We start from the raw sequence: 26230 nt of genomic DNA, 5'->3' as shown, positions 1-26230 counted from the left end.
TCAGAGACTAGGAGTTACAGACTGAAACAGCGAGAGAGAGTTAGTGGGACATGTAAAAAAATTTTTAAATGTTTAATAATGTTTAAGAAAATCAGATGATAAACATTATTTATGCTGGTAAGTGTTTAGGGATACTTTCAATGATGGAGAAACTATCGTATATTTCACAAGATCTATGATGTGCTACCCTCTTCAGAATTATAGGTTTTTGTTTCTTCTGGGAGAGAGGAAGAAAGCCCATTTGAAGCCCCAATGTCTCTCCTGTATTATCTAATTTATAGCAATAGCGCTTGTGTGTGACTGCTGCCTACTATTTCATTTTGTAGGATTTCTCCAAACTCAAAAAGAATATGACCACAATTCATTACATTCCACCCTGACCTTGAAAACTGGGTATGTTGCCCTTAGATATGGGATCGAGAGGACACCCATCCCCCAGAGATGAACTTGTCAATTCTTACAACCTGCTGCTTGAACACCATCTTCTGAACCCTGTGGGATTCAGTCCCAGCTACCCAGCCATTCCCACAGGGTTAGATCATGTCTTCACATGAATGCTATGCTTCCCCACATAAAATCATTCACCATTATTGGAACATATCTCTCTTTTGTCCCCAGGCTGTTCCCAGAATGTTCTCCACTTGGCTGATTGGCAAACTTCTACTCATGCTTCAATACCCAAGTCCTGTCTTGGGTGATGCCTACCTCAGTGATGCCTCCCCCAGCTGCTCCAGGGAAACCTGATGGCTCCTCTGGACTGTCATTTCCTTTCACTTGCCTGTGTCCCAACACACAGCAGTGCCACATGTCCCCACACAGAGTTTCTCTGTGCACATGGCTCATTTAGTGACCCACGGAAGGGTCTGGCACCAGAAGGTGCTCTGTAAGCATTTGTACTGCAAATTAGTGGCCGAAAAGAGATAGACTAGATACAAGTCTAAGTTTTTATAATATTGGGGAAGATTTTAAAAATTAAAATGCTTGCAACTTATTTCCTTTTTAAGGAACTGAAGGCAGCCTGAGTTTGAATTACAGCATTCACAATTGAAAGTTAATTGCTTCCATCATAACACTTATTGCATATTAGAATTTTAATTATTTTTAAGTGGTGAATTCAGTTCTCTAAATGCACCCTCCTCCCCACCTGGAGTGTTTCTTTTAAGTTTCTTTGTAATCATTTCATGGATGGTATGTTTTGTTGAGTATAAATTCTGCCAGTACCTATTCAACACTGCTTTGGGTCGTGTGCAGGCAAATGAGTGCATGTGGGTGTGTTAGGAGGTGGGACTGTGAAGATGAGGGGAAATAATGGGTATAGATAAAAGGTACAGCCAAAGGGCAAGGTTCTGGGAAGGAGGGGAGTTAGGGGTGCAAACTCTTGTCAGACTGACAAACCCCATCTGCTCTCTCACTCCAGATATCGCCACCTCATGTACCCCACAAGAACATTACAGAAGGATTTCTCATCCACTATTTCTTTTTTGTTTTGAATGAGTTGCTATGAATACAAAGGTGTATACTAATTGGAAGGGTGGGCTTGCTAAACACTAGGGCTGCAATAGTTTAATCTGTGTCTAAAGTCTCTTTATCCAGTATTTTAACATAATGCTTAAACAATAGTACCCACAATTACTCTCTGTGAAATGTGGTGCTGTAGATAACTCCTCGTACTACTTAAAATGTTTGGGACAAATCAATACCTGTGGGGTACAAAATAATAAACTGTTTCTTTGACAGGATATTTACATCCCAGGTGTCCCTATTAACAGAATCTGCCTTCTTGTCCTAGGGGGCAAGATTCTGCAAGACAGAGACTAGCTATTTATACGACTGACCTCTCCCTCTCCAAGCCTCACCCAGAGTTGTGCCCCAGCAGTGTCAGATTAAAACAAACAGTGTACAGAATAAGAATGTTTAGCACTCTCACTTCCTAGATCTGCCCCTAAATAATGGTTGGGTTTTCCTTCCTTCATGACTTCCTGATACATTCTTCTCATTTTTCCAAACTGTCACATCCTTAACTCATTTGTGACACAATTTCTTAACTGGGAAAATACTATTTCAAGTATTGGTAGAATTTACTATATAGGCATCATAATGCTACCTGTAAAACATGAACTATTCTATTAATCATTCAAAGGTTGTTTTTAGTAAATAGAAAGTAAAGCTTATTATTTCATCCACTTTGAAATCTAACCATCAATTACTTCAAAGGACCTACGTGTTCAACTCATGTTTCTAAGGACAGCGTGACTGCCTGCCTCATCTATTCTGCCATTGCCCATTAAAATGTGCCATTTACCTCCATTAGGAGGATAAAAAGGTGGAAAATCCCCAGGTGCCACTAGTTAGCGACCTGTTCCTGGGAAGTCGATAGCCTCATTTTTCTTTTCTTCTTTTCATTTAAAAAACACTTATCTAGTGAAAGAGAAGCTTCCCACTGCTGATGAATATATTTCCTAGGACTTCATTAAACCAAGTAATAGGATCAGTGTATAAATGATTAAGTTGGCGTATAAGCTTTTACAGAAAGATAATCTAATTAAGATGGTGCTCATAGAAATCAAGACACTAATAATTAACCAAAATAATCACAACAGGTCTAGGGCAGGGCTATGTAAATGTGAGGCAGTATTGTTATTACACATCCCAGTGATGCAACATTTTGGTGAGCTTTTTGGGTTCTAAGGATGCAGGATGCCCTACCTATGGAATACATGCTAGAGTAAAATTCTTTTACCCCATTCAGGTTTGTCTTTTCATAAGCTCTCTGTATTGTTTCAGCAGTTAGAAACCAAGCCATCATTCTTAGAGCTTTATTCCTGCTGACAGGCTATTTCATCCCAGTGAAGAAGTCCTACCCTAGTTGCCAGCAAGCATGAGGCACAAAGAGAGCTGGTACAGAGCAATCCAGGTAGGCAATTTAGAATCTGCCCACAGCATTCTAAACTCTTCCCCATTCACTGCATGTCTGAAAAACTACACATGGAGCAAAAAGTTTGATGAAAATATATTTAAAACAAGCAAGAAAAATAGTTTTGACCTTAAGGATAACTTTCATCCTTCTTTTAGCTATGTATAGTTAAATTATTTGTACAATGATTTCAAGTACCAACTTATAAAAGATGTGATAAACCAGGAAACAAAAAACAAGAGGACTCTTTTTTTTTTCAGAAAAATGTATTTGCAATTCAAATGTTCATATAAAAAGCATAAATTTTAAAAAGTTCATAGATGTGTGTTTTTTGAAGTGCTATGGTTTTACCAATTCATTGCAATTACATTCCCAAATGTGCAGGGTGTTCCACACCGTGCCACCTTACGCTTTTGTCACACTGAAGTCACTCTCATCACAACCTCTCCTGAGCTGTTATCTTCTGACAGATCTTCATGGGGCCTCATCCGATTGAAAAGATGTAATAACACATAGCCACACTGAAACCTTGGGGAGGTTAACTGCGTCGGGTGGACCAAGTTCCTATTTCGCAGAGCCGTCAAGGGCAGCCATAAAGTCCTGCTTGTGGAAGATTCTCCCCGGCTACTTTCCTCGATGTCTGTAGCTTTATCATAATTTAATACATCCCAGTGTAAGTTAACAGCTCGCCAGCGTTTAAACACTCTATAAACTGCAGCTCCTTCATGGACAATGAGACCTAAAATTCAAGGAAAAAAAAAAAAAGACTGTCATAATCAAAAGTTAGGAATAGATTGAAGAAATAGTAATTCTGTTACCTGTCATCATGAAAAACATGGTTGTGATGACTCAAATATCATGGTTAATGGCAAGCTATCACCCATATGACACAGGAAGAATCAATGTTCAAAGAATAAGAGTACACTAATATGCAGAGTAAAGTTATCATGGATATAATTCACTTACCCCATCATGGCTCAGAACATACCTTGGGCATTTTACATTGCCTTAGGGGAATCATTAGGTTCATTTAGGCTTTCATCATATATTTCAGTACCCAAAGCAATGAGCCAAGCAATGTATTAGGGGCTTGGTTCCAACTGACAATTTGGGAAAGAAACATATTAAAAGGTTACTATCATCACCTCAGTTCCTAAAACAATTCCAGACACAAAGGAGGTGCAGCTTTTTACTTTTACTCTCCTGACAATTCAACAAAAATGTATTAAGCATCTGCTAAAGAGCTTTAGGTATATCATCTCATTCAGTTTTCATTAGTTTTTATATCATTCAGTACTTAGAAAGTGAGTACCAGCATGTCCTCCACTTTACAAACAAGGAACTTGTTCAAGAGCAGACCACTAGCAGCAGTGGGGCAGGGATTCAAAGCCAGGCAGCCTGGCTCCAGAGCCCTTGCTCTTTACCACTATACAGTAAATGGGATGATTACACATCTCTGATAGACTTTCAGCAAAGGAAGTATGGTATTGCAAGAACCTCAGGGATCATAAACTGGCAGTCCCTAAGTCAGAACCCATCGCTGCCATTCACCTGAGCCCACCATGCCCTGCATTTCGCACACATTTACATTTCAGCATGTACCCAAAAGCTTTTGAATTTGTGACCCCACACAAGGAGGGGTCCCTGGGCAAGGTGAGGAACTCCCTTCAGGTGGAGAAGTGACGACAAGCTCTTCTCCTTCAGGAGGTTGAAATGCCATTGAAAGTTGGTGGAGAGGTCAGCAAAGACTCTTTGGTTAGATGAATATGGCATAAACAGAGCATATCAGTTGGCCACAACCACATTTTAATGATAAATTTTAAAATGGGAGATTCCACCTTGGAGCATTTAAACCCTTGGGTATGTGCCCTAGAGGAACTCTCACAAATGTGAACAAAAAGCGTGTTCAAAAATAATACACAGTTTGTGTTTGAGAAAAAGTCACAATCTCAATGTCCATCTCAGGAAGGTGGATAAATTGTAGGGTGTGAATCCAATGTGCTGCAGAAATGAAACAGAAAGGGACAAAGGCACAGACACTAGCATGGATAAATCTTAAAAGAACAGTGGAAATCTCAAAGTCACATGAAAAAAAGTGACAGTTTCAGAAAGAAATGATTGGGGTGAAGAAATACTATATGTTTTTATGGATTCAGATACATATGTTAAAAGTATTAAAACATGCAGGAAAATAATAACCATTAAATTCACAGTAGTGGGGAGGGAAGGAAAGAAATGAGGTCTGGGAAAGGCTTCAGAGAGGGGATTCAACTGTATCTCTAATGTCACATTTATTTAACTTCATTTCTAATGTCACACTTATTTATTTCAGCTGTACCTCTAATGTCACATTTCTAATGTGGTGGGGATGTACAACATATTATGTATACTTTTTGTGTATATGATTTATAATTTCAAAAATTACAGGGAATTTATTAGAAATAGTGACCTAAGATGGACTGAGGAATAGACAACCAAAAAGGAGAGGAAATTAGGTTCCCACATTATATGTGAGGAGTACAGTGGGAGAGGAAAGGAGAGCACAGAAAAACAAAGTAATAAACTTGTCACAGGAAAAATTCACAAGAATTGTAATGCAAGAAGGGGGAAAAATGGTCTCACATCTTTAAAACTGGAATAATGAGTGACCGAAAGGATGCTGTGAACTTCCCACAGGTACAGTTGAGTAAGGTTTCTGAACATGTTTTTGTTGAGATTATTTCATTTTTTTTATCAGCTGAAACAATGCCTGGTAGGTGATGGAGATATCCAGTCCTTGAAAACTCACACTCACCTAACACAAGAATTTAAATTTTTTATCACTTCCTTATCAGAGACAAGCTTCCGATACATGAACGTGACTTAAGAGCATTCCAAAGATGTTAACATATCTTTGGCCATTAAAAAATGCATGTGATCTTAAACTGTTCTGATCAACTGTTTTTCCTAAAGAATAATCTTTAGGAAGATTATTAGAAGAGCTGACCCAACTGTAGGTGTTTTCAGGAAACAGCCAGAATTAGGAGTCAAGACTACCAGATTTTAATTGCTGATTCTATTATTAGCCTTCTGAAATCTCTGTGGCCAATATTAAATCAATGTTAAATTTTTCTGCTTCTACTTTTCCTCCTTAAAATGCAATCAGTATAGGTAATCTATATATTCAGAAGGGTAGTATTAAGATAAATTGGAATTCATTAATTGTAAAGCACTCAGACTTCCTCAGAGATGGTAACTATATAAATATGTAACATTAGTATTAATTAAAAATCAGTGTGAATCTGTGTGGTGAGGAGCCTTCACTCACACTGATCACGAAGCCATGACAGCTTCGTTCCGGGTAACTGCAGTGATGGGGCAGCTCCGTGGTGGCAGGCTCAGGGGACGCTCATTTCACAGGATCCTGTTCTTTTTTAATTGATTTCTTTCAAAAGGTCAGAAATCAGATCATATTCTAGAGCTTAAGGTCACTTTCTGGGAATACGTTCCTGGTAGTTCTTTCCTCAATACATAAATCTACCCAACATGCCAAAATAAATCCCACAGGTCTTTATGGTACATTTTGAACTAAATCGGAAGAGAGAAACTACTTGAGGTTTCCATTAAGACACTGTCCTCTTTTAATTTCCAGCTCCATGTGCTGCTTCTTAGTTGCATTTCAAAGTATGAATGATGCGTAGATTTTGTTTTATTCCCAAGAACATTCAGAATTACTCCTTGCTCTTTGGAAGCTTAAATTTTACTGATATAGGAGAAACTCCAATCACCCTGGAGACTTCTCTACAATATGCCCTTTCCACTTTCTTCTTTACATGTCTGGAGTTGCAGCAAATGCCTTTTGTGCAGGAGGTTATGGGAAGACATGAGTACTATGATCGCTGAAACCCCAGAGTAAGGATTCATTCAACTTTAGTTTGTGTGGTGAAATTCCAGTGATTAAAGATCATCCTGCCATTCTTTCTTACTGATGATCGGTCTCCTTTTGTTTCATAAGGGAGAAACTCACTTCCTCTAGTAATCTTCACTCTGAGTAATACCTCAAGTTAAGCCTTAAAATCAATTTGTCAACCTAACATTTCAGGTAATATGAGAGCAGACTTAGATTTACTTTTTCATCTGACTCACTAGACCTGAAGGGAAAAGAAATGATAATTTCTATAAAATTTAAGTATTAACTATCTTAGGACACTTCATACATAACTAATGACATGGATGTCAACAAGGTGTGGTTCATGAGAATTTGGGGTTTTGAGAGCTGAGCGGGGTGTGTGTGTGTGTGTGTGTGTGTGTGTGTGTGTGTGTGTGTGTGTGTGTGTGTGTGTGTGTAGCTGGGTTTTTTGTTTTTTTTTTTATCATTTCCTTGCCCAAACATTTAACTGAAGCATTCTCTTATTGATGTGCAAAGGAACATTTTTGTTAGGGGATAATCTTTAAAAACAAATCAAGTTTAAACAGTTTTGGTTTCATTGAAATAAAAGCACCATGTTTATGTAGGTAAAACATATATCAAATTTGGAAGTGGTGTGTTAGTTGAAATGCTTATAATAGTAAAAGTGAGCTAATTACTCAAAGACATGATGGGGAAGACATCAGGGTATATCTGAGCACAAACACATACACATCATTTGTCTAGGTTTATTTCAACACAGACAATAATGTGTTATAATTAACAGAAACTTACAAAATTTAGTAAATACAAACAAATTTTGATATTAACTGCCAAACCACTCGTCAAACCATTATTTCTTATATTACCACTCTCAGCTTTGCTTGAATAGGTTTGGTTGTTTTCATACTTTAAAAGCTAAATTTTTATTAAGAATCTATTTTGTGCCAGGCACTGTGCTAAGTGCTTTATATGAACAATTTTCATTTAACTCTACAAACAGATACCATTATTGAACACTTTCACAGTTGAGGAAATTGAGACCTAGACAGATTTACCAACTTATCCAACATCATGAAAATATAAGAATCAGAGCTGAGATTGGAGCTCTAGTAGTCAACCCTGAATATGCAATCCTACCCACACTGAATTTCCCACAGAAGGCAGTCTCTCCTAGTCACAGAATGATGGCCAACTAAAAGGGACCTCGTGTGGACTGAATGTTTGTGTCTCCCTCCAATTTGCATACTGAAGCCATATCCCCAACATGATGGTATTTGGAGGTGAGACCTTTGGGAAGTAATTAGGTTTACATTGAGTAATGAGGGTGGGAGCCTCCCACTGGGATAATGTCCTTACAAAAAAATGGAAGAGGCTCGAGCTCTCTATCTGTGCATGAACCAAGGAACAGTCATGTGAGGACTAAGAAGATGGCCATGTGCAAACCAGGATGGCAATGACTATGCCATAACCCTGACCTCAGACTTCACAGCCTCCAGAATTGTAAGAAATAAATGTTCTTTGTTTAAGACACCCAGTCCATGATACTTTGCGACAGCAGCTCAAATGGAATAAGACAGACTTTGTAGACCTGTATCACCCTCACTTAAAATATGAGCAAATTAAGTCCTAGAGACCGTGATTTGGGGGAAGTTATACAATGAGTTCCCGTCTTTAATCTCCCATGTGTCCCTGACACTGTTCTACCTCTATGAGAGCCTTATTTGAAGGGGACACTGTAAGTGGCGAGAGCTTCATCTGGGAAGCTGCACTCACCCCGAGCTTTTCCCAAGATGTGCAAGGCCCTGAGGAAACCACCAGGGAACATAGGCTGAAGGCCTGTGTGCAGTTCAATCAAAACGACCTTTGGGAAAGCTCGAGAACTCTCAACTCACAGCAGATATTTGGCCAGAAAAGTCTCTTGTGAAAATGTCTAAGATTTCCAGGTTAAATTTCACCATTCTCCCTTGCCAAGATTCTTCTCTCTCTTTTTCTTCATCTCTTTCAGTAAAATTCACGCATACTCTATAAATATAACCCCACATCATTCTAAGATGTCAGGGTGCATCAGAAGCAGCATGGTGAGTTCGGGTCCCATTTAAGAACAGTTTAGTGTCAGTCTCATAAAGTGGCCCCACATCCGGCTCTCTAATATCTGCTGCTTGGGAAGACCAGAGAGCATGGTTTTGCCAAAGAGGACTAACTAAATGAGACCATGGTCCAAGATACCCTGGGCTGTGATCATATGCCAGAATGTAATAAAATGCATTAGTTCTCCTGGCACATTGTCCCAGCCTACCCCAAATTTAAATGCCTAACAGTTATGAACTTAGGGGCAATCACTTTAAAAGTCACCCCCCATTGTTGAAACTTCTTAATAGGAAGCCTGAAGAAATAACCATAAGTTATTACTTCTATGCAGTGTTTTTTGTTGACCTGAACTATATATAGAACATAAAGAAAAATAAAAAACAATGCAAAAATATAAAACTTAGATAAAGATCGAAAGATGAATACCTATGTTATCAGAGAAGTCACTAAGCTTACAAAACAAAGCTATCATAAATTGTTACCTTAAAAGTCAGGTCTCTGGGAACTGTGATGTCTTGATTATATATGGGGATTTTCTGAATATGCCTCATATAAGAACAATGCAAAGAAACATCCCACATAAAGTACCCTGATATCTATAAAAGCTGAGTTGATTTTTCTCTTGTTGAATGATATGTGTGTCTGTGTGTGTAATATATATATTTATTCACAGAACCAAGTTGAGAATGGCAGGTCGGTCATGAGAGCCTAAAGCTCGGGGGCTCAAATACTCAAACCAATGGTATTAAAATCATCTGTGCAAGAAATTTCTCATTACATCAAAACCTTGACACTAGAGGTGGGCCGATTTCCAAATATTGATGATCTAACTGACCCCACCCCCAAAGTAGATAATAGTACACATGAAGAAATGATTATTACAGAAGAGAAGACCCTACACAAAAGGAAATTCATGTATTTGTCCTATGTCCTCCTCTCTGCTCAATCTGCAGTCATCAGCCTGGATGCAAAGAGCACGTTTGTGTTGAATTTTCAGGGTTGATGACATCACTGCCTGGGAATAGAATAAGACTGCACAGCCAAATTTTAATAAGGAGCATAATCTTTTACTAACTGGCAGTAAGGGAAGCACACCCTTTCCTGAAACGCTCTAATAGGCTGCATTTGCTTCTCGACCTGCCATCCCTGTTTCAGTTAGTGACCAACCCCCAGGTCAAGTAAGCTGCAACCTGGGAATCACCTAGACTCCTCTATCCTCTGCACTAAATTTTGTTAATTTTGTCTTTTTAGCAAATCCAAGATAAAACAATAAACCAGAGAATTCAGGACTGATCACTCTCCTACATTTGCATGATGAGCTATTAAACATTCTTCAAAATCCAGATTCTTTCATAATTTTTTCTATGACCTACTCAAAATGAATCACTTCCTCCTGCCCTCCACCACTCTTACACAGGAAATAATTACATTAATACTGATGACCTAAACTGGAACAATCTGCTGGTATGCCTGTGACCTCGATCAGCTGTGTGCTCCCTGAGGACACAGCCCTCTTCCTACCTCAGTGACAGATACACAGTAGAAACTCCATAAAGCTTTGGTAAATGAGGGAATGGGAAGAGGACAGTAGCCTCCAATGGAATCTAAAGTATGACAAAGATTGACTTAATCTAGCTGTGACAGTGCTATTAAAACAGAAAAAGATCTCAAGTTTTGTTCTTTTGAAACATTAGAGTATCTTAAGATACTAAAGATGAACTGAAACATGCACCCCAAAACTAGAGATGAAACGGGTTTGGGGATGGGGCCCATATTCATGACATTGGGTTTTGACTGAATGTCATGAAATTATGTATGTATGTATGTGTGTGTATACATTTGACCCTTGAACAACATGGGTTTGAACTGTGCAGGTCCACTTACGTATGGATTTTTTTCAGTAAATACACTATACAATTTTTTGCAGATTTAAAAATATGGAAAAACATTTTCTTTTCTCTAGCTTACTTTACTGTCAGAATACGGTATATAGAATACAGAAAATATGTGTGAATTGACTGTTATCATTAGATTTTTGGTCAACAGTAGGCTATTAGCTGTTAAGTTTTGAGGGAGTCAAAATTTATATGTGGATTTTCAAATGTGTGGGCAGGGGTGTTGGTGCCCCAAGCAGCCACACTGTTCAAGGGTCAGCTGTGTGTGTGTGTGTGTGTGTGTGTGTGTGTGTGTGTGTGTGTGTGTGTACACGCAGGGCCTGGCAGGAGAAGAGGAGTTAAAATTGTACAAGGATTTGTTTGCAGCCCCAGTAAATTATAGCAGCATCCTCTGCTGTCTTGTTGGCTTGGTGGTATAATGATTGCCAGCATCAATTCATCATGAGCTCAGACAGTTACAGAACAAGTAAGCCCAAGCAAAACAGGGAGAAGAGATGCTGTCCATATATCTGACCACTTGCTTTTCTAAGAATCCAATCCCTCCATCATTTTCATTGTTTATTTTATTTCTCAGTAGACAGGAGACTCCTGATCTTTCGATTACTAGCTCTGTAGCATAAATCTACCATTGGCATGCTCAGAGAATATTCTTCAAAAGCTGCAAACTTTTTTACACATTATAAAATACATGATAATGTTAATTTTTAAAAAAGGATAAAAGAATTCACTGGAGAGAAGAATTGTTCTATCATCTCTATTTCTACACAAAAGTGTTTGAATAAAAAAAATCTATGGATATGATTATTTCAATGAAAGAAAAAAGGAATGAGCCCAATACTTATACAGAGAAAAGATACACTAGAGTCCCCCTATAACTGGGAGCATGGATTAGAATCAATTTAATTCCAGTTGTACGCACTTCAAATCTGTCATTTCAGTTCATGGAGAGATGACACCTATATAGCAAAGGGGTAATGTCATATATCACAGGGATCAGAAATGGGCAAAATCATCACTGAATTTCATATACTGGGAATGATTTAATCCAATCCCTTCATTTAGTGGTTGAGAACTCTGAAGCCCAAAAAAGTGGCACGGCTTGCCCAAGAGTCCACAGTTAGTTAGCAACCAGGCCCCGATTCAGTGCCAGCACCTTGACAGCTGGTTCAGTGTACTTGCTCTATAAGAACTCAGACCTCAGGAGCTATTCTTGGCCCAAACCAGCCCTCATTAGTGTTTCTTTGGCCCAACGGATATTATATTGATGAGAAGTACACAGAATCAAAATCTCTTTTCAGTAGCACCAGAGGCTGGGATGGAAAGATCTCCTCTGACCTTTATCAGAGGAGTACTTTGCAGTTTGGATAGGAGATGGGAGGACTATAGTGACCCTCACAATTTATAAAAGTAAATAATTCTGCAAACCCAAGTAACAGTATTTGTTAAAAATGAAACTACCAACCTCCATCTTCTGTTAATTAAAGCTTTTGGAATTGAGAATCTACTTTGGTAGATTTCCATTTGTTTCCCACACTGGTATATGGACTAAAGCCAGTTCTTGGAAGGAGACTATTAGTGCCTTTTTCTAGTGGCAAATAGAAATAAACAGAACTAATTTTCCCTTTCTTTTCCAATGGATAAACTGCATACTGCAAATTCACAGAACATGAATTTATTAATCTTCAGGGTAAACCATACACGTATTGGTTGTTCTATTTTTCACGGTGAGAATAATATTTATGTAGATCTCAACTGAAACATCCAATTAAACCTGTTTATCTTTGTGACCTGTAAAAGGCTATTTCATTTTTGTTGGCTCTGTTTTTCATTTCTCTTAAATCAAATAGGCCAGGGGTAACAAATCCAAACAAGCTACCATCTAAGGATAAATAAAATGTCCAACTCTTCAACTGCATTCATACAACACTAAGACTTTATTTAATTGAAAAGATTAACAGAATTTTTAGCCTAAGTATAAAAAAGCTCACATTAAGTTTCCCTGAAGATTTTATTCTGTGATTTAGCAACAGAATTCAAGGTTGAGATGTGATTCTTTACATAAATAATTCTTATTAAGAAATTGTTTCACTCAAGGTGATGGAAAGAGAGAAATGACTTTTGGTCCATTAGCTTTACTAATGTTTCTGTATGTTTTTGACTCCATTAATTAAGCTAAATGAATAAAGATTCACAAAATAACTACATTCCTTTAGGTTTTTAGGGAAATGCTTTCCTCCTTTTCTGATCTAAAATCAGTTTTTCCTTACTTAAAAAAGCATTTATTCCCATTGTGAGAACTAAAGTAGTTTCACTTTATTGAACAGACAACATTTTGTAAATTAGCCATTCAAGCTCAGCACATAAGGAGAGGATTTTACCAAATAATAAACAGAATTAACTAAAGCACATAAATATTCTCATACATGGTCTGGATTCCAATTTGGTCCCTCTTCTAATCTGTGTGACCCTGGGGAAATGGCACCTGATGATTATCTCTGAGATGAGAATAGTAACAGCACCTACACCTCACAGAGTCGTTGTGAGCATCAAATGGGGAACCTGAGGCAAAGTGCTCAGAACGTTTCCTGGATAATGGAAAACACAATCTTAGTATGGTAGATACAGTTTTTAAAACTTTACTTCTTCATATTAGGAAGGAGCTGAAAATGCATATGAGCTTCATTTCTATGCTCCCCTGCGTTCCTTGTGACCAGAGTCTGTCTCCCGCTTGGCCAGCACACCCACTGTCCCGCACCTCTGTGCTGTCTGTCCACAGAAGCAGTATTTAGAACGATCACATTCACATTCTTCTCGATAAAAAGTTATTTGCTGCAAAAGAGTACAAAGCCAAGAGATCCCCAAAGAGGTGTGTGCCAGTTCTGCAGGCCAGTCTGCAGGTTTCTAGGATAAGAGAGTTGACTCTTGTTGTCATGCATCCCACTACCACCCAACCTACTTAGCTCTCCCCTCCAAGGAAAGCGACCATCCTCAAGCTGAGCTGGCCTCTGTAATAACCTCATTTCAGGTGGCCAGGGAGACATTCAGAGCTATACAGTTGTTGTAGCTGTTCCCGAGCCTCATGGACTTAGAATTCCCACAAGTACTCTCTTGGAAAACAGTAAAGTCACAGAAAGAACAGAGCTGCACAGCACATGCATGCGAGCACACAGAGCATAGAGTGATGCCACAAGAGATCCCCTCCTGCCCTCTCAGCTGCTCTCCACACCCAGCGATGATTTGCCCCCTGGCTCCTAGATATCCTCAGCCCCTCAACCCACACAACTTCAGGTCCATGAGGACAACTCGGTCACAACCTGTTGTGCATGACCCTTACCCTCTGCTGTTCGTCCTTCGCTCATCCTGGGCTTTTCCCTTCCAGAAACCACTCCAGCTACTCCAGCTGCAAGTTTTGAAGTTCTACCACCCACTGCTGACAACCACTGCCTCCAGGGCTTCTCACTTACCCACTTTCTTAATGTCAAGGATCCCTCTTCCACCTCTTGCAGACTTTGAATCCTCGAACCATGCAATCTCTCTCCAATCTGCCAGCTTTTCTGGCTTTGGTTCCTTTCCTAGCAGCAAGAAAGCACACTCCAGGGGTAATCACTTTCCCACCACTGGAGGTGAAAGGCAAGCTGCTGCTTGTCCTCCAGCGACTCTACATTACAAAACCCCATCTGGGCCCAGCCTCACAGGTCACCTCCTGCACTTACTCATCCCTAGTGGCCAGGAATGCACAGCCTCCTAGACTGGGGCGACTGTGCGGCAGCCTCGGAGGGCACTCAAGACATGCCCAGAGGTTCTTACATCTCTTGGCTCAGCTTCCCCTCCCCAAAACCCTCCAAGAGCTGGTCACCATTTTTAGTGCTCTTCTCAGACTCTTTTCTGCACTGTGCCTTCTGTCTCAGCAGGTGACCTACCACCTACTTGACTGAGAAATTGGAAGCCTTCTGCAAGGAGGCCCTTCAATTTGCTCTCCATGGAGATGCACAGCCATCTCCAGCTGTGCCCGCTCTCCTCTGCCTGCCCATCCCAGGGCCACCAGTCTCTCCCGGGGAAGGCAACCTGCTCACCTGAGTGCATCCAGCAGTGTATGCCAACCCCCTGGATCTTCAGTCTTTTTTCTGATTTCTTCTGGGCCCTTCCTCTCAGCATCTGCCCATGCCTAATTATACCATTAAAACAAATGGGCACCTTCCTCAACTCCATACCCCCCTCTAGATTCTGCCCTCATTTCACTGAATCCTTGTTCAACCAAGATTTGTGAGCTTACATTCTGGGCCCCTCTGCATATCTCAGCCTTCCTCAGCCTCCTTCCCCCTTGTGCAGCCACTCAACCCCCATATTGCCAAATCCAGCGAATTCATTTGAGCCCCATTTCACCTACTCTTGACATGGGATCTGGCACTACTGGCCTCTGAGTCCTTCTCCCTAAGTTCCTTCTTGTTCGCCTCACCTGAGCCCCCTCTTCTTCCCTGGTCACACTCCCCTGTCTGCAAGCCTCGCTGTGGTCCTCAATGCTGCGTATCTCACCTACAGCTTCCCGTACAGACAGTGGTATCAAGACGAGGTATAAATCTGCTCAAATCTATCCTGAGCCCCAGACCCATAAATCCAGATGCTTACTGGCCATATCTGCTTGGATTCCCCAGAAATTCTGCAAAAGGAAGATATTCAAAAGGAACTTGTCATCTTTCTCTCCCATCCACCAATCTGCCTTAGTCAGTCACACCTGATGGCCCCTCATCATTTCCTCCAACCTTCACTGAACTGAAATGCACATCGTGTGATTAACCTCTTTAACTCTGGCAGATGCCTATGAGTCTTAATGCAGACTTAATCACCTGCCTGGATTATTCTGTCTCACCTTCTCCAGCGTGGCTTTCCCTCTCCCTCCCCATCAACTAGCCCTGATGTCAAGGCCCTTTCCTCTATGTTGAGCTGACCAGTCGTGTGCAGCAGACCACCCTTCAGAGCTCTGAGCTTTCAGTCTGGTCCCACCCCAGCCTCCACCCACATCATCCCTCTCCATGACTGGGCCCTATCTCCTCACTTCTACTCCCCAACAAGCATCTTTTGCTCTTGTCACACGAAATTACATTATGATTCCTTAAAAATATTATATTTGTGTGTACTGACAGGTCCAGGTCTCTGCCCTGCTCTTGCTCTTCATTAAAACTTAGCTAAAGAGTTCACCCTCCTCATAGATTTTGCTGACCTTAATTATGATAAGTCTTCCCCCATCTGCTCTCACATATAATTCTCTTCTGGCTTTTCCATGTTGTATTTTAATTGCTTATTTCCCCAACTATCTTGCTCCAGCAGCTGGAGAGTAGGGAGCACGTTATATTCCAGGGCTTGACAAATCTTTTCTGAAAAGCGCCAGAGAGTGAATAATTTAGGCCATGTGAAGGTTATGGTCTCTCACTGATGAGGTTCTAACTACTCATTGACAACACATAAATGAATGGATGCATCCATGTTCCAATAGATTGTGTATGTCATGGAATATTATTTTCTTTTGATGTTTTTTGCAGTCATTTAAAAATGTAAAGATCATTCTTGGATCATGGGCTGTACAAAACAGGCGGCAGACTCCTCTTTATATCTCTGTTTGTGTTGCATTCCAAGGGTGGGACAAAAACACTCAATGAATGTTGGCTCAACAGAAGACTGGTGCCTCTTAGGCCACACTGTCCCCAGCTGAGAGGGGTGGCTGAAAGTAACATTTAGCTGGAGAACAATGACACAATATTTGGTGTGTTGCTCTGCATTAAGTCTGTGTTTCTCCAAAAGAACTTAACTCCACAAAACCAAAGAAGAAGGTGGCATTGGGTTGTGTGTCCCCCACCCCAGGAGGACTAAAGAGCTAATAAGCTTTGAGAGACCATTTCAGACACAGAACTGAAGGGCGAGCAGCAAAAACAAGTTCCCTTCTATTTTATTTCCTTAGGTTTTAAAGGCAACAATACCACTAATAACCAACTATGATAATAATCTTTAGAGAAATTGGTAAACATCAGTATGGTTAAGGCTAGAAAAGCCTATAATTTGTAACTCCAGAATAAAGTGATAATAACAGCTTACTTTTCAAAGCATGTAAAGAATCAAGGTTTGTTCTTCCTCTAACAATTTTGAATTGCAAACGGCCGCCCCGCCTCTCCCCACAAGGGCCTGACCAGGATGTGCTCTGAAATCAGAAACGGGAAGGACCCGGGGCTGGCCTGGGAGCAGAGCAGGGTCTCCTGCTCGCTTCAGGCGCCCCCAGTGCACTAGGCTTTCCCCATGAAGCTGCGGCACTTCCCGCGGCGCGATGCACGCGAAGGCATTCTGAAATCAGGACATGATCGGTGCTTGTAAAGGAATTCCACTCTAAGGGATGTTTCCAAGGGGGCTCACAGGGCGTGCCAACCTGCTGCGGGGGGCCGCAGCGCTGAGACTGCGCCCCGCGGGCCAGCGTCACACCCAGGCTCGGCCCGGGAGGAAGCCCGAAAGGAACTCCAGAGCGCTCGGCGCAGGAGTAGGTTTCTATCCTCACAGGAGAGGCTGGGCGCAGTCCTAAACAGCCAGATTGCGGCTCTGGAGGGATGCAGATCCCCAGTCAAATTACAGATCAGAAAACGGAAGCATTTCCTGGAGCAGATGCGGCTGATGGTCTTCTTATGTCTGGAGGGAAAATTGTGACAGGAAGATTCAGAAACTAAACACTGGCCAATCTACTTTCCTAGCCAAGCTGTGCTTCTGCTGGGCTTCCTTTGCAACGCTTCCGGTTCACGCACATGCATCCGCATCGGTGCTTCCTCTGGAACTCGGAGCTAAGCGGCACCCGCGCCTCCTCGGATCCGACTCCGGCTGTGACCCAGGGCGGCAGGCGCGGCGCTCAGGCGGCCTCTGCAACCCCACGCTGGGGCCATCGGGTCCTCCCGGCTCCGCTCCCACGCCTGGAGGCGGCGGCCGCCACGGGGGCGGGGGGAAGCTGACCTCGATGAAAGGCTGGATCCGGGCTCCCAATGTTCCGGGGTAACAATTTTTACTTGACGTCTTTTTGAAGTCTTCAGGATCAAACTTGCTGACAATTTTGAATGGGATGGGGCTGTGAAGAGGTGGCGGGGTCTCCCCAGAGAGAAAGCCCATGTCAGATCGCGCTGAATTCTCTGGCCCTGGCTCTCCTTGGGGAAGCCACACTCTCCCAGATATCCGCAGCCCTTCTGTGCAACTCCTAAGGAGGGTGGTGAATAGCACCCTTCTCTTGGTAATTCAAAATTTTTCACTCAGTGCTGTTTGATACATTTTGTATTTATCCATAAATAATTTGCAGTCTAAAACAAAAAAAAAACCCCACTGTCTCTTTACAATGACCCAAGGGCGGCACATTTTACAAACCTTGCCAGAGCCCACTCTTCCCAGCATGCTCATCTGTATGGTTGATGACCCACCCAATGTGGCAATGTAAGACCTGAAGGCTCTCCTCTGGTCTCCAGCAAACTCACTTTTTTTCTGCTCTAAATTACGGCATTTTCCAACTTGCGATACTAATTTCTTTCAAACTCTTTCAGGGTGAAAATACATGTTTTCATCCAAAATATTTAAGAAATATTGTCAGCTTCTGAATCATGCTGAGAAGTGTCAGAAAGCATGGAAATTTTGAAACAAGAGATAGTCTAAAAGTCATTTATATTTTTGCTTGGAATGCATTAGAGTCTTTTTTTTTTCCTTCATTGATTTATTTTCTTAATTATGCTCTGCTTGTGCTAACTGGTTTATATTTGTTGAAAGCAAGGCACAAGAAGAAAGATGACACTTTAGGAAGCGACAACCTTTGCATTAAATAACAGGTAGTCATCCCTGATGGGAAGAACTCATTTGTGGTAACCAGGAGTTTGATTATCCTGAAATTCTTGGTCAAAATTCTTCACTTTTTCAAATATAATATCACAGAATTTAAAAATATACATTTTAAGTTTTGTATCAGTGAGATGTTAAATCATATGCTACTGTTAGTTGCTCTGCCTGGGGGAAAAAATAGCAACGGAAGCAATATCAAAAGCGAGAAATAATACCTCGTCTTTTAACATGTAAGCGTATGTCTAATATGATTTTTGGTTCCTGGTGGGTATATTAGTGTGTGTGTGTGTTTATCTCATCCATTTTGCATGCTTGTGCTTTGAGAAATAGAATATGGAGAACAAGCAATAACAGAATCAGTGCTTTAGCCACAGAGCCAAGTGACAGTAGTAGGTGATTTTTCTTAGAGCAATTTCAGGGAACACTTTCTATAAGAAAAAGGAGACAGGCGGGGAGGTGAAATCCCCCAGTGCTAACAGTATAATGGGTAGGACAATCTCACCCAACTCTAGAGCTTGCAAATGTGCTGGGGAATGCAGGGTGTTTGAGAGGCAGTGATCTTTGCTCTCTGTCCCCTGACCTGCTAGATTTCATTTTCAGGAAGAATAAGCGGGCTGTGTCCAGCACAGAGCTAGCCTGCGTCCCTGCACATCACACCACTGGTATCCCACAAGGCTCCAGGCAGGACAAGCTGCATTACTAGCGGGGCCCAGTGGGGCCCTTCTTACTCTCTTGGATAAAACTACCCCACAAGTCTAAATAGTTATACAGTGGATTTTAAGAAAAGCACGCTGATGGAGTTGCGTGTGGCTCAAATTACCAATGAAAATGTCAAAAAAGTGATATCTGATTTCTTCAAGGTGTGGGAAACGGGGAGTGTCGTGTATTTGGGAGGAGGCTTAATTAGTAACGTCTTTAGAGAGCAAAACATAACCCACGCTTATTACTCAACCCAGACTTTCCACTTCTCAGAATGCTGCCTGCAAGAGTCCTCACACATGTGATGCCCTCTGCAGAACATCCGAACAGCAAACTGTTAAGCTCCTAAACTGCCATCAGTTGCAGAAGGCTAAGGGAGGCTAAGCAGAGTGTTGTATATCTGAGGCAGGGAATGATCTCTAGATCATATCACTGAATGAAAAAGACTAGTATTTGTTCAACAATATGAATAGTATGATCCTGCTTACATGAAAAATAACATGCCTTAGGGTCTATGTGCCCAAAGCATTTATGTAAACTTAATGAAAAAGATCTGGAGGATATACACCAAAATGGTGGGAAGGGGTCTTTTCTGCAAAGGGTGACACAACAGAAAGGGCAGTGGAAGTGTTAGTGAAGTGGTCTTTTTTTTAACTCAGTATATTCACAAATTTTTTTTTTAATTTGAATGTGTATATATTTACATTATGTGGATAACTAAGAAAGTTTTTAAACAGAACAAAAGTACTCCAAGTTTTAAGATTTTGTAACCATAGTCAGTTCCTTCCCTTAGTATCTCAAGGAAGATCAAAACATTTTCCAGACATGGCTTTGGCACTAATTTATACTTTTAATGAGATTAGTGTAAGCCCTGCCCTCTCTAGTTCAGGAATCCCACTGACATAACAGGGTTTTAGCTTTAGTTTGTCGTTCCTACAAGAAACTGAACTCACCTCTTCAGGTGCTACCAGACACTCCAACGACTTGGTGCCTGCCCTCATTTCTTAGATGCAAGTTAATCAGAAGACTTTCTGAACTCATGGCCACCTTAGCCCCTCAATCTTTAAGTCATTACTAAATGAATTAATTGCTCCTGTGGCACAAGCTTAATAAAAGGGATAGCCTTCGATTTCCTCACTGGGCAAAGCATGGAGTGAAGAACCAAAGCCTGTGCCCAGTGCCTTCCTCCATGCATTTGCTCTTGCATTTCAGGGTCTGCTAATCTTCCTTTGTCCACTGTGCAAATCTTACGAGGGAGTTCTTCTCCCTAAATTACTGCCCTTGAGCTATAGCATCTTGGTGGTTTAAATCCTTTATATTAGTTTTCCTGGCACCCAATTATAGTGTGAATGCTATCTATATAAATATTTAAAAGAGCTCCCCAAATCCAATAAAGTTATTGTTGTACTTTAATTTCCTCAAGATATGTCTCCCTTTTATGGATCTGTGTCTACCTCTTGACAACCACCCCCTCATTTTTAATAGCCTTCTTTGAATCCTCTTGAACTCTTTTTCACCTTATTCATCTCTCGTGGAACCGAATTTCTTTATCACTTAAGAAATACAATCCTTTTATATGGATGAGGTGAAACTTGTTCATCAAACCCTTACATGTTTCATTATGTCATCTAGACTCTGTGCTGTCCAAAATGGTAGCCACTGACCACGTGTGGATATTTAAGGTAAATATAAATTAATTTAATTAAAGTTAAATTTAGAATTCAGTTTCTCTTTCTCACTAACCACATTTCAAGTGCTCAATAGCCAAATGTAGTTAGAGTCTGTGCTATTGGACAGCAAAGATATACATTTTCATCATTGTAGAAAGTTCTATGGATGGCCCTGAGGTAGGTATTCCAACTATCTAGGGAACCTAGATCCCTGGAAGAATTCAAAACTTTAATACCAAGAAAAAACTGCATCATAGGAAAGCAGGAAATATATTAATTAATAATTAATGAAAGCAACAAATTCACTGTGTCTGGAAATAAGTAAACAAATTTCCCCAAGTAAATGAATTTTTTATACTTCTTTACATTTCTATTTAATAATATAGTAATAACCTCTTTCTAAGCATTACAATAATCTCTTTCTAAGCATTACTGGCTAGATTATAACATTTTTTGATTCTGGAGTAACTATGGATTTTCAGAATTATTTTTTAAAAAGTGCATTTATGAAGCTGCCACTCTGCTCCTTCTCATTTAGGTATAAACAAGTTTGGAAAGCTTGGACAACCAGGAATGTGGGAATGTTTCCAACAACTTTAAAGCTCTCTGAATGTGAAGCCAATCTTACATCCCCAAAAGGTGACAAGGGGGCCAATTTCCCCCTTTGCCAAGCAACTACTCATCTGTTAGCCTTCTTGGCTACCACTTCCCACGAAACCTGCCTGAAACCATCCCCTCCTTTCATACAACACCCAGAATCTCTCTCTGCTTTGTCCACCTATCATCTCCTGCGTGTACTTCCGTAAGTGCACATCCCACTGTGTTCGGTGACCTGCTTACCTGTCTGTCCTCCCTGTGTGCCTGGGAGCTCCATGGGGGCAGGAAAGTGACTCACTCTTTTTTGGCTTCCCACCATCTAACACTGTGAGAAAGTTCTTCTTAAATATTTGTTGAAGTGAGCTGAGCAAACTAGACTCAAAGTCATAAACCTGCTTTTCTCGCTAACTCTGACACTAAGTCTTGCAGTCAGGCATATTTGAGGTTTAATTGATGTAATCCACTTTGTTACTGTCTACATTTAATTAGCAGACATTTTAATTAATTTGAAATGTTATCCAGAGCTATTATTGGCTATGATCCAGTTGGTTATTGACAACCTCCATGTATTGGCTAACTCAATTATAGCAGCTTCCCAATTTTTGTGAAAAAATAAGATTTTTCTCTGGGCCCAAGCAGACTAATTAATGTGATTGCCAAATGAAATAAACAATGCTGTTCAATCTGAATTCTTTACTATTTTTCAAAAAATACAAAAAAGTCACTGAATGATGAGGCTTATATTTGATGAGCCAAAAGACAATGAAAAGTACTGCCAATATTTAAAACGAGATAAAAATTCCCCCTCCAAAGTGTTTTCAGAAAAATGGCAATTGGTTTTTGTTCCTAAGGAACTTCACTTTATAAAATGGGCAAATACCCAAAGTCCAAAAGGAAGCCCAAATATGTCATATATTGCCAAAAAATCATTAGTTCATATGTATGTGCTTCTAAAACCAGAATCTCAGTAGCCTTGATTAAAAGACTGGCATTAGCAATCAAAATTTAAGATATAATAATTCAGCACTAAATGAAAGCCTGTGAAATTCAGGAAAATGATTTCTTAGCCAGGAAATATATGGTCCTTTTCAGTGCTACAGTTATACCAAGAAAGCTGGACTTCCTTCCTTCCAGGTTGGATTGGAAGCTTCTTTTGTTTTCCATTTCCCCTTTTAATTTCAATGGAACACCACATTCCATAACATTTATGTTGAAAGACAGAATAAAGACTACCTGTGAATCTATTGAGCGATCTGTAGAACAATTTTTGTGATTCTTCTTTAAAGCAATACCCTAGAGATTATATCTGTATAGAGATGTAGAATTTTCAAATGCTTATATGTGCATTATCACATTAAATGCAAATTGTTCATATACATGATTAGCCCAATTACTGAAGCAACATCTGTTCAGTTTACATATTATTCATGACATTTCTCTCCCTTCTGTTTTCCTTCCTGGCCTGGAATTTGGTCATTTTCTTTCCTATTAGTCTGGTACTAGTGACAAGGGAGAAAAGAAGAAAAGGAGAGGAAATTCAGGATGACAATATTTTAAAAATTTGTGGAGTTCTTTTAGGAAAAAAAGTGACTGAGAATATGAAAGCTGCTGGTTAAATCAAAGCTCTAGGGAGTAGAGGCATTAATTTAAGTGATTTAAATTATTTCAATGTTTGTGACTTATTCAAATACCCTTAATCTACAACTTCCTATAAGTGACATAATGGTTTTAGACTCATTATTTCTTTTATTTAGGTCTGTGTGCTAGGGATTACTATTCCCATTTTTATGGGTGAGAATACAGGATATGGAGAGAGGAAGTTTATCAGTCCAAGTGCAGGCCAGAATCAGAAGCCAAGGTGTCTGCCCTATGTGGGGAATCTATTCCCTGAAATCATGGTTCCTATGCTTCAGCACGCATCAGGCTCTTAGCAGGCCTTCAAGACACAGATGGCTGAGGCCCCGACCCTGAAGTTTCCCATTTGGCAGGTCTGAGGTAGGGCTAAGAATGTGCACTTCTAAAAAGGATGCTGCAGGTAATGCTGCGGCCATTGACAGCCCATGGACCACACTTTGAGAACCACATCAGAGCAGGGAAAATCCCCTCCATATTGTGTTGTCCCTCTACGTCCCTGTCCCCCATTGGCCAACGGTCACCATCATGGTTCCCAGAGCACCTCACACACACCACAAATTCTGCATGAAGCGGCTTCGATTTTCTCATGGCATTAGGGAGCCAACAAGACAGGTCACGTGAACCACGTAAGCAACATTTTTATGTAGAGTCTATTTAAGCTAAAATGTTTCATTCTTTTTCTTCTCCGACTCATTGAATTTATTAAATGAAAAGAAGAGACACAGGCCAGTAAGGAAAACTGCCCCCCAGTCCCTCCCTCCCCTTCCGAGGAGTTCTTATGCATTGGGGAATCTGAGTCACCTGGCCTTGATGTCAGACCTCCTTGATGTAAAAGGCCTCCAGGTGCCAGTCCTCCCCAAATGCACAGTATCGCCCTTGGCATCAGTCAGTTTTCCCAGCTTTGTGGAGGGGTGCTGATTTGTTCTTATTCCTCAGAAATAAATGACTGTCCTTATATCACCCACCCCAAATTATTTCTTCCACTCCTCCTCTCTTTGCATTGAAATAAGTCATTTTAAATGAGCATTATCCTGTTAACTTTTTAGGTCTACTTGAGGATACAGATTCTACGCTTTTTGAGGAAAAAGTGGCCAGACTGTGATGCTCCAGAGAGTTAGCTGACGGGAGAACCAAGATCATGTGACCCACAACATTCTATATTGCATCCCACTGGTATGAAAATATAAGAGCGGCAAGAAATGAATTACTGACAGGGTGTAAATGTTGAATGACACAGTCTTACCTATGCACACTAGATCCATAAAACCATACATTCCATAGCAGATTTGAAAAAGGATGTCCTTCCTCTGCCACACTGCATAGGGGCTGAAGGCTGACCAGAGGAGCCAGGTCACACTCGCTATTAAGAACAGGGATCCTAGGATTACAGCAATCATCTGAACTTTCTCAACCAGTGTTATAGAAATGCTTTGCCACTAAAAGAAAAACAGAGGCATGTAAGAAAAAGGTGCTGCATATGAATTAAAAAGAAAAAAAAAGCATTTCCAGCCCCACGTTTCTCTTCATAATGTTAGACCCTTTTCAATCTGATCAGCCCCCAAATGAATTTTTCCATTTCATCCACGCTATAACAAACAGACAAGCAGATAAAGATTAATGAATTGCCTTAGCTTCATTATTTTCAGTCATTCACTACTCTGCAAGTTCAATCTATTTTTATTCCAGATAACCGTACTGAGAGTGAATGGCTGAGCAGTATTTAGTACCTGGGAATCACATTATTATCTTTCACATGTGCATGAAATTAAATACACTATGATGATGATATGTGAATGAGGACTCCTCTACTTAGAAATTTATTTTGCACTTAACATATTTGGCTACTGCCAAAAGGGGAACTGTCTCTTGTTCTTGCAGAAAAAGATGTAAAAACCAAATAAATAAGTTATATAAGAACATCAGTGAAAAAGTCATTTAAGATAACACACTAAAATTATTATAAGGAAACTATAAAATTATACATTATCTGTATTTGGTACATTTCATATGTAGATATTAGTTACTTTTAATTATCTAATAGATTACCTATAAAGCCATTTTTTTGTCAAGATTTAGAATTTGTACACATTGGAAGTATCTTTGAAACTCACCAACTGTATAAGTACCACTCTATTCAATGGGGAGAATCATTTGGTGCCTTAAGTAGCAATATTTGAGAGGATTTAGATTACAAATGATCAAAAAGCTTTCAAGGGCATTATCTACTTGAGAGAATTAGTCCCATTCTCACTTTTGCATAACTAAGAAACAAAGCTAGAACTGCTGTTACGGTTTGCCACAAAGCAACAAAACTCTAAGCAATCTGTACAACCTCTTTCTGTGGGGAAGAGCTCTGGCTGCTGCAACATATGGCTTGTCAGAAGAATCCCTAAACAGTTTAAATAACCTTTAAACACAAATGAGCTTGGACAATCAGTGTCCATTGGGTGAAATCTTTACTTACCTTAAGTATGAATAGATGTACACCCTCAAACGGCCAGCCCATCGCTCCCTGTAACTTCCCTCTCTGCCGCATTGCTTCTCTGTCTCTCTTAGCATAAGTAATTTACATATGATATTTTAAATATGCATTGACTTTGCATATTCATGTATATTATTAAATTATACATTGGTTAAAGATTAAATGTCAAAATGCACTTGAAATATTTCGTTCTCTAAAGTCATGTGTTTTTTTTTTAAAAACCAGGACCAAATGACAAAGTTTGGTGGAAATCTTTAAGAAAGATATTTCTAATGATTTTAATGTGAAGATTAATTTTTATTGAAAAAATAGCTCTTGCTTGTACAATTCTGGATGAATAAACTGGTCCATATTATTTTATCATTACAAATGAATCAATGTATTTCAAGCGTGCATCTGAAGTTTTTTTTAAAATTAGCTTCCTGATGTAATTTTAAACATGTTAATTTCAAACTGCAAGACATTTGAATTTTAAACCAGTTCGAATTTGGTGTCATCAAATAAGTGTGGAGTGTC

At 40.1% G+C, this 26230-nt stretch overlaps 1 protein-coding gene across 1 annotated transcript in view; it reads right to left on the bottom strand.

Moving 5' to 3' along the window:
- Nucleotides 1–2929: 2929 nt before the first annotated feature.
- Nucleotides 2930–26230, bottom strand: part of MARCHF11 (membrane associated ring-CH-type finger 11) — a 125405-nt gene continuing 102104 nt past the window's right edge. The window contains exons 3-4 of the mRNA XM_036896684.2: nucleotides 24476–24668; nucleotides 2930–3653 (exon numbers count right to left, since the gene is read on the bottom strand). Coding sequence (XP_036752579.2) covers nucleotides 3331–3653; nucleotides 24476–24668 — 516 coding nt within the window. The 3' untranslated portion in view covers nucleotides 2930–3330. The remainder of the gene's footprint in view (nucleotides 3654–24475; nucleotides 24669–26230) is intronic.

Source organism: Manis pentadactyla, chromosome 2, assembly GCF_030020395.1.
Source record: "Manis pentadactyla isolate mManPen7 chromosome 2, mManPen7.hap1, whole genome shotgun sequence".
In the NCBI taxonomy this organism is placed as follows: domain Eukaryota; kingdom Metazoa; phylum Chordata; class Mammalia; order Pholidota; family Manidae; genus Manis; species Manis pentadactyla.
The sequence above is the reverse complement of the archived record's forward strand: the minus strand, read 5'-3'. Positions and strand labels throughout refer to the sequence as shown.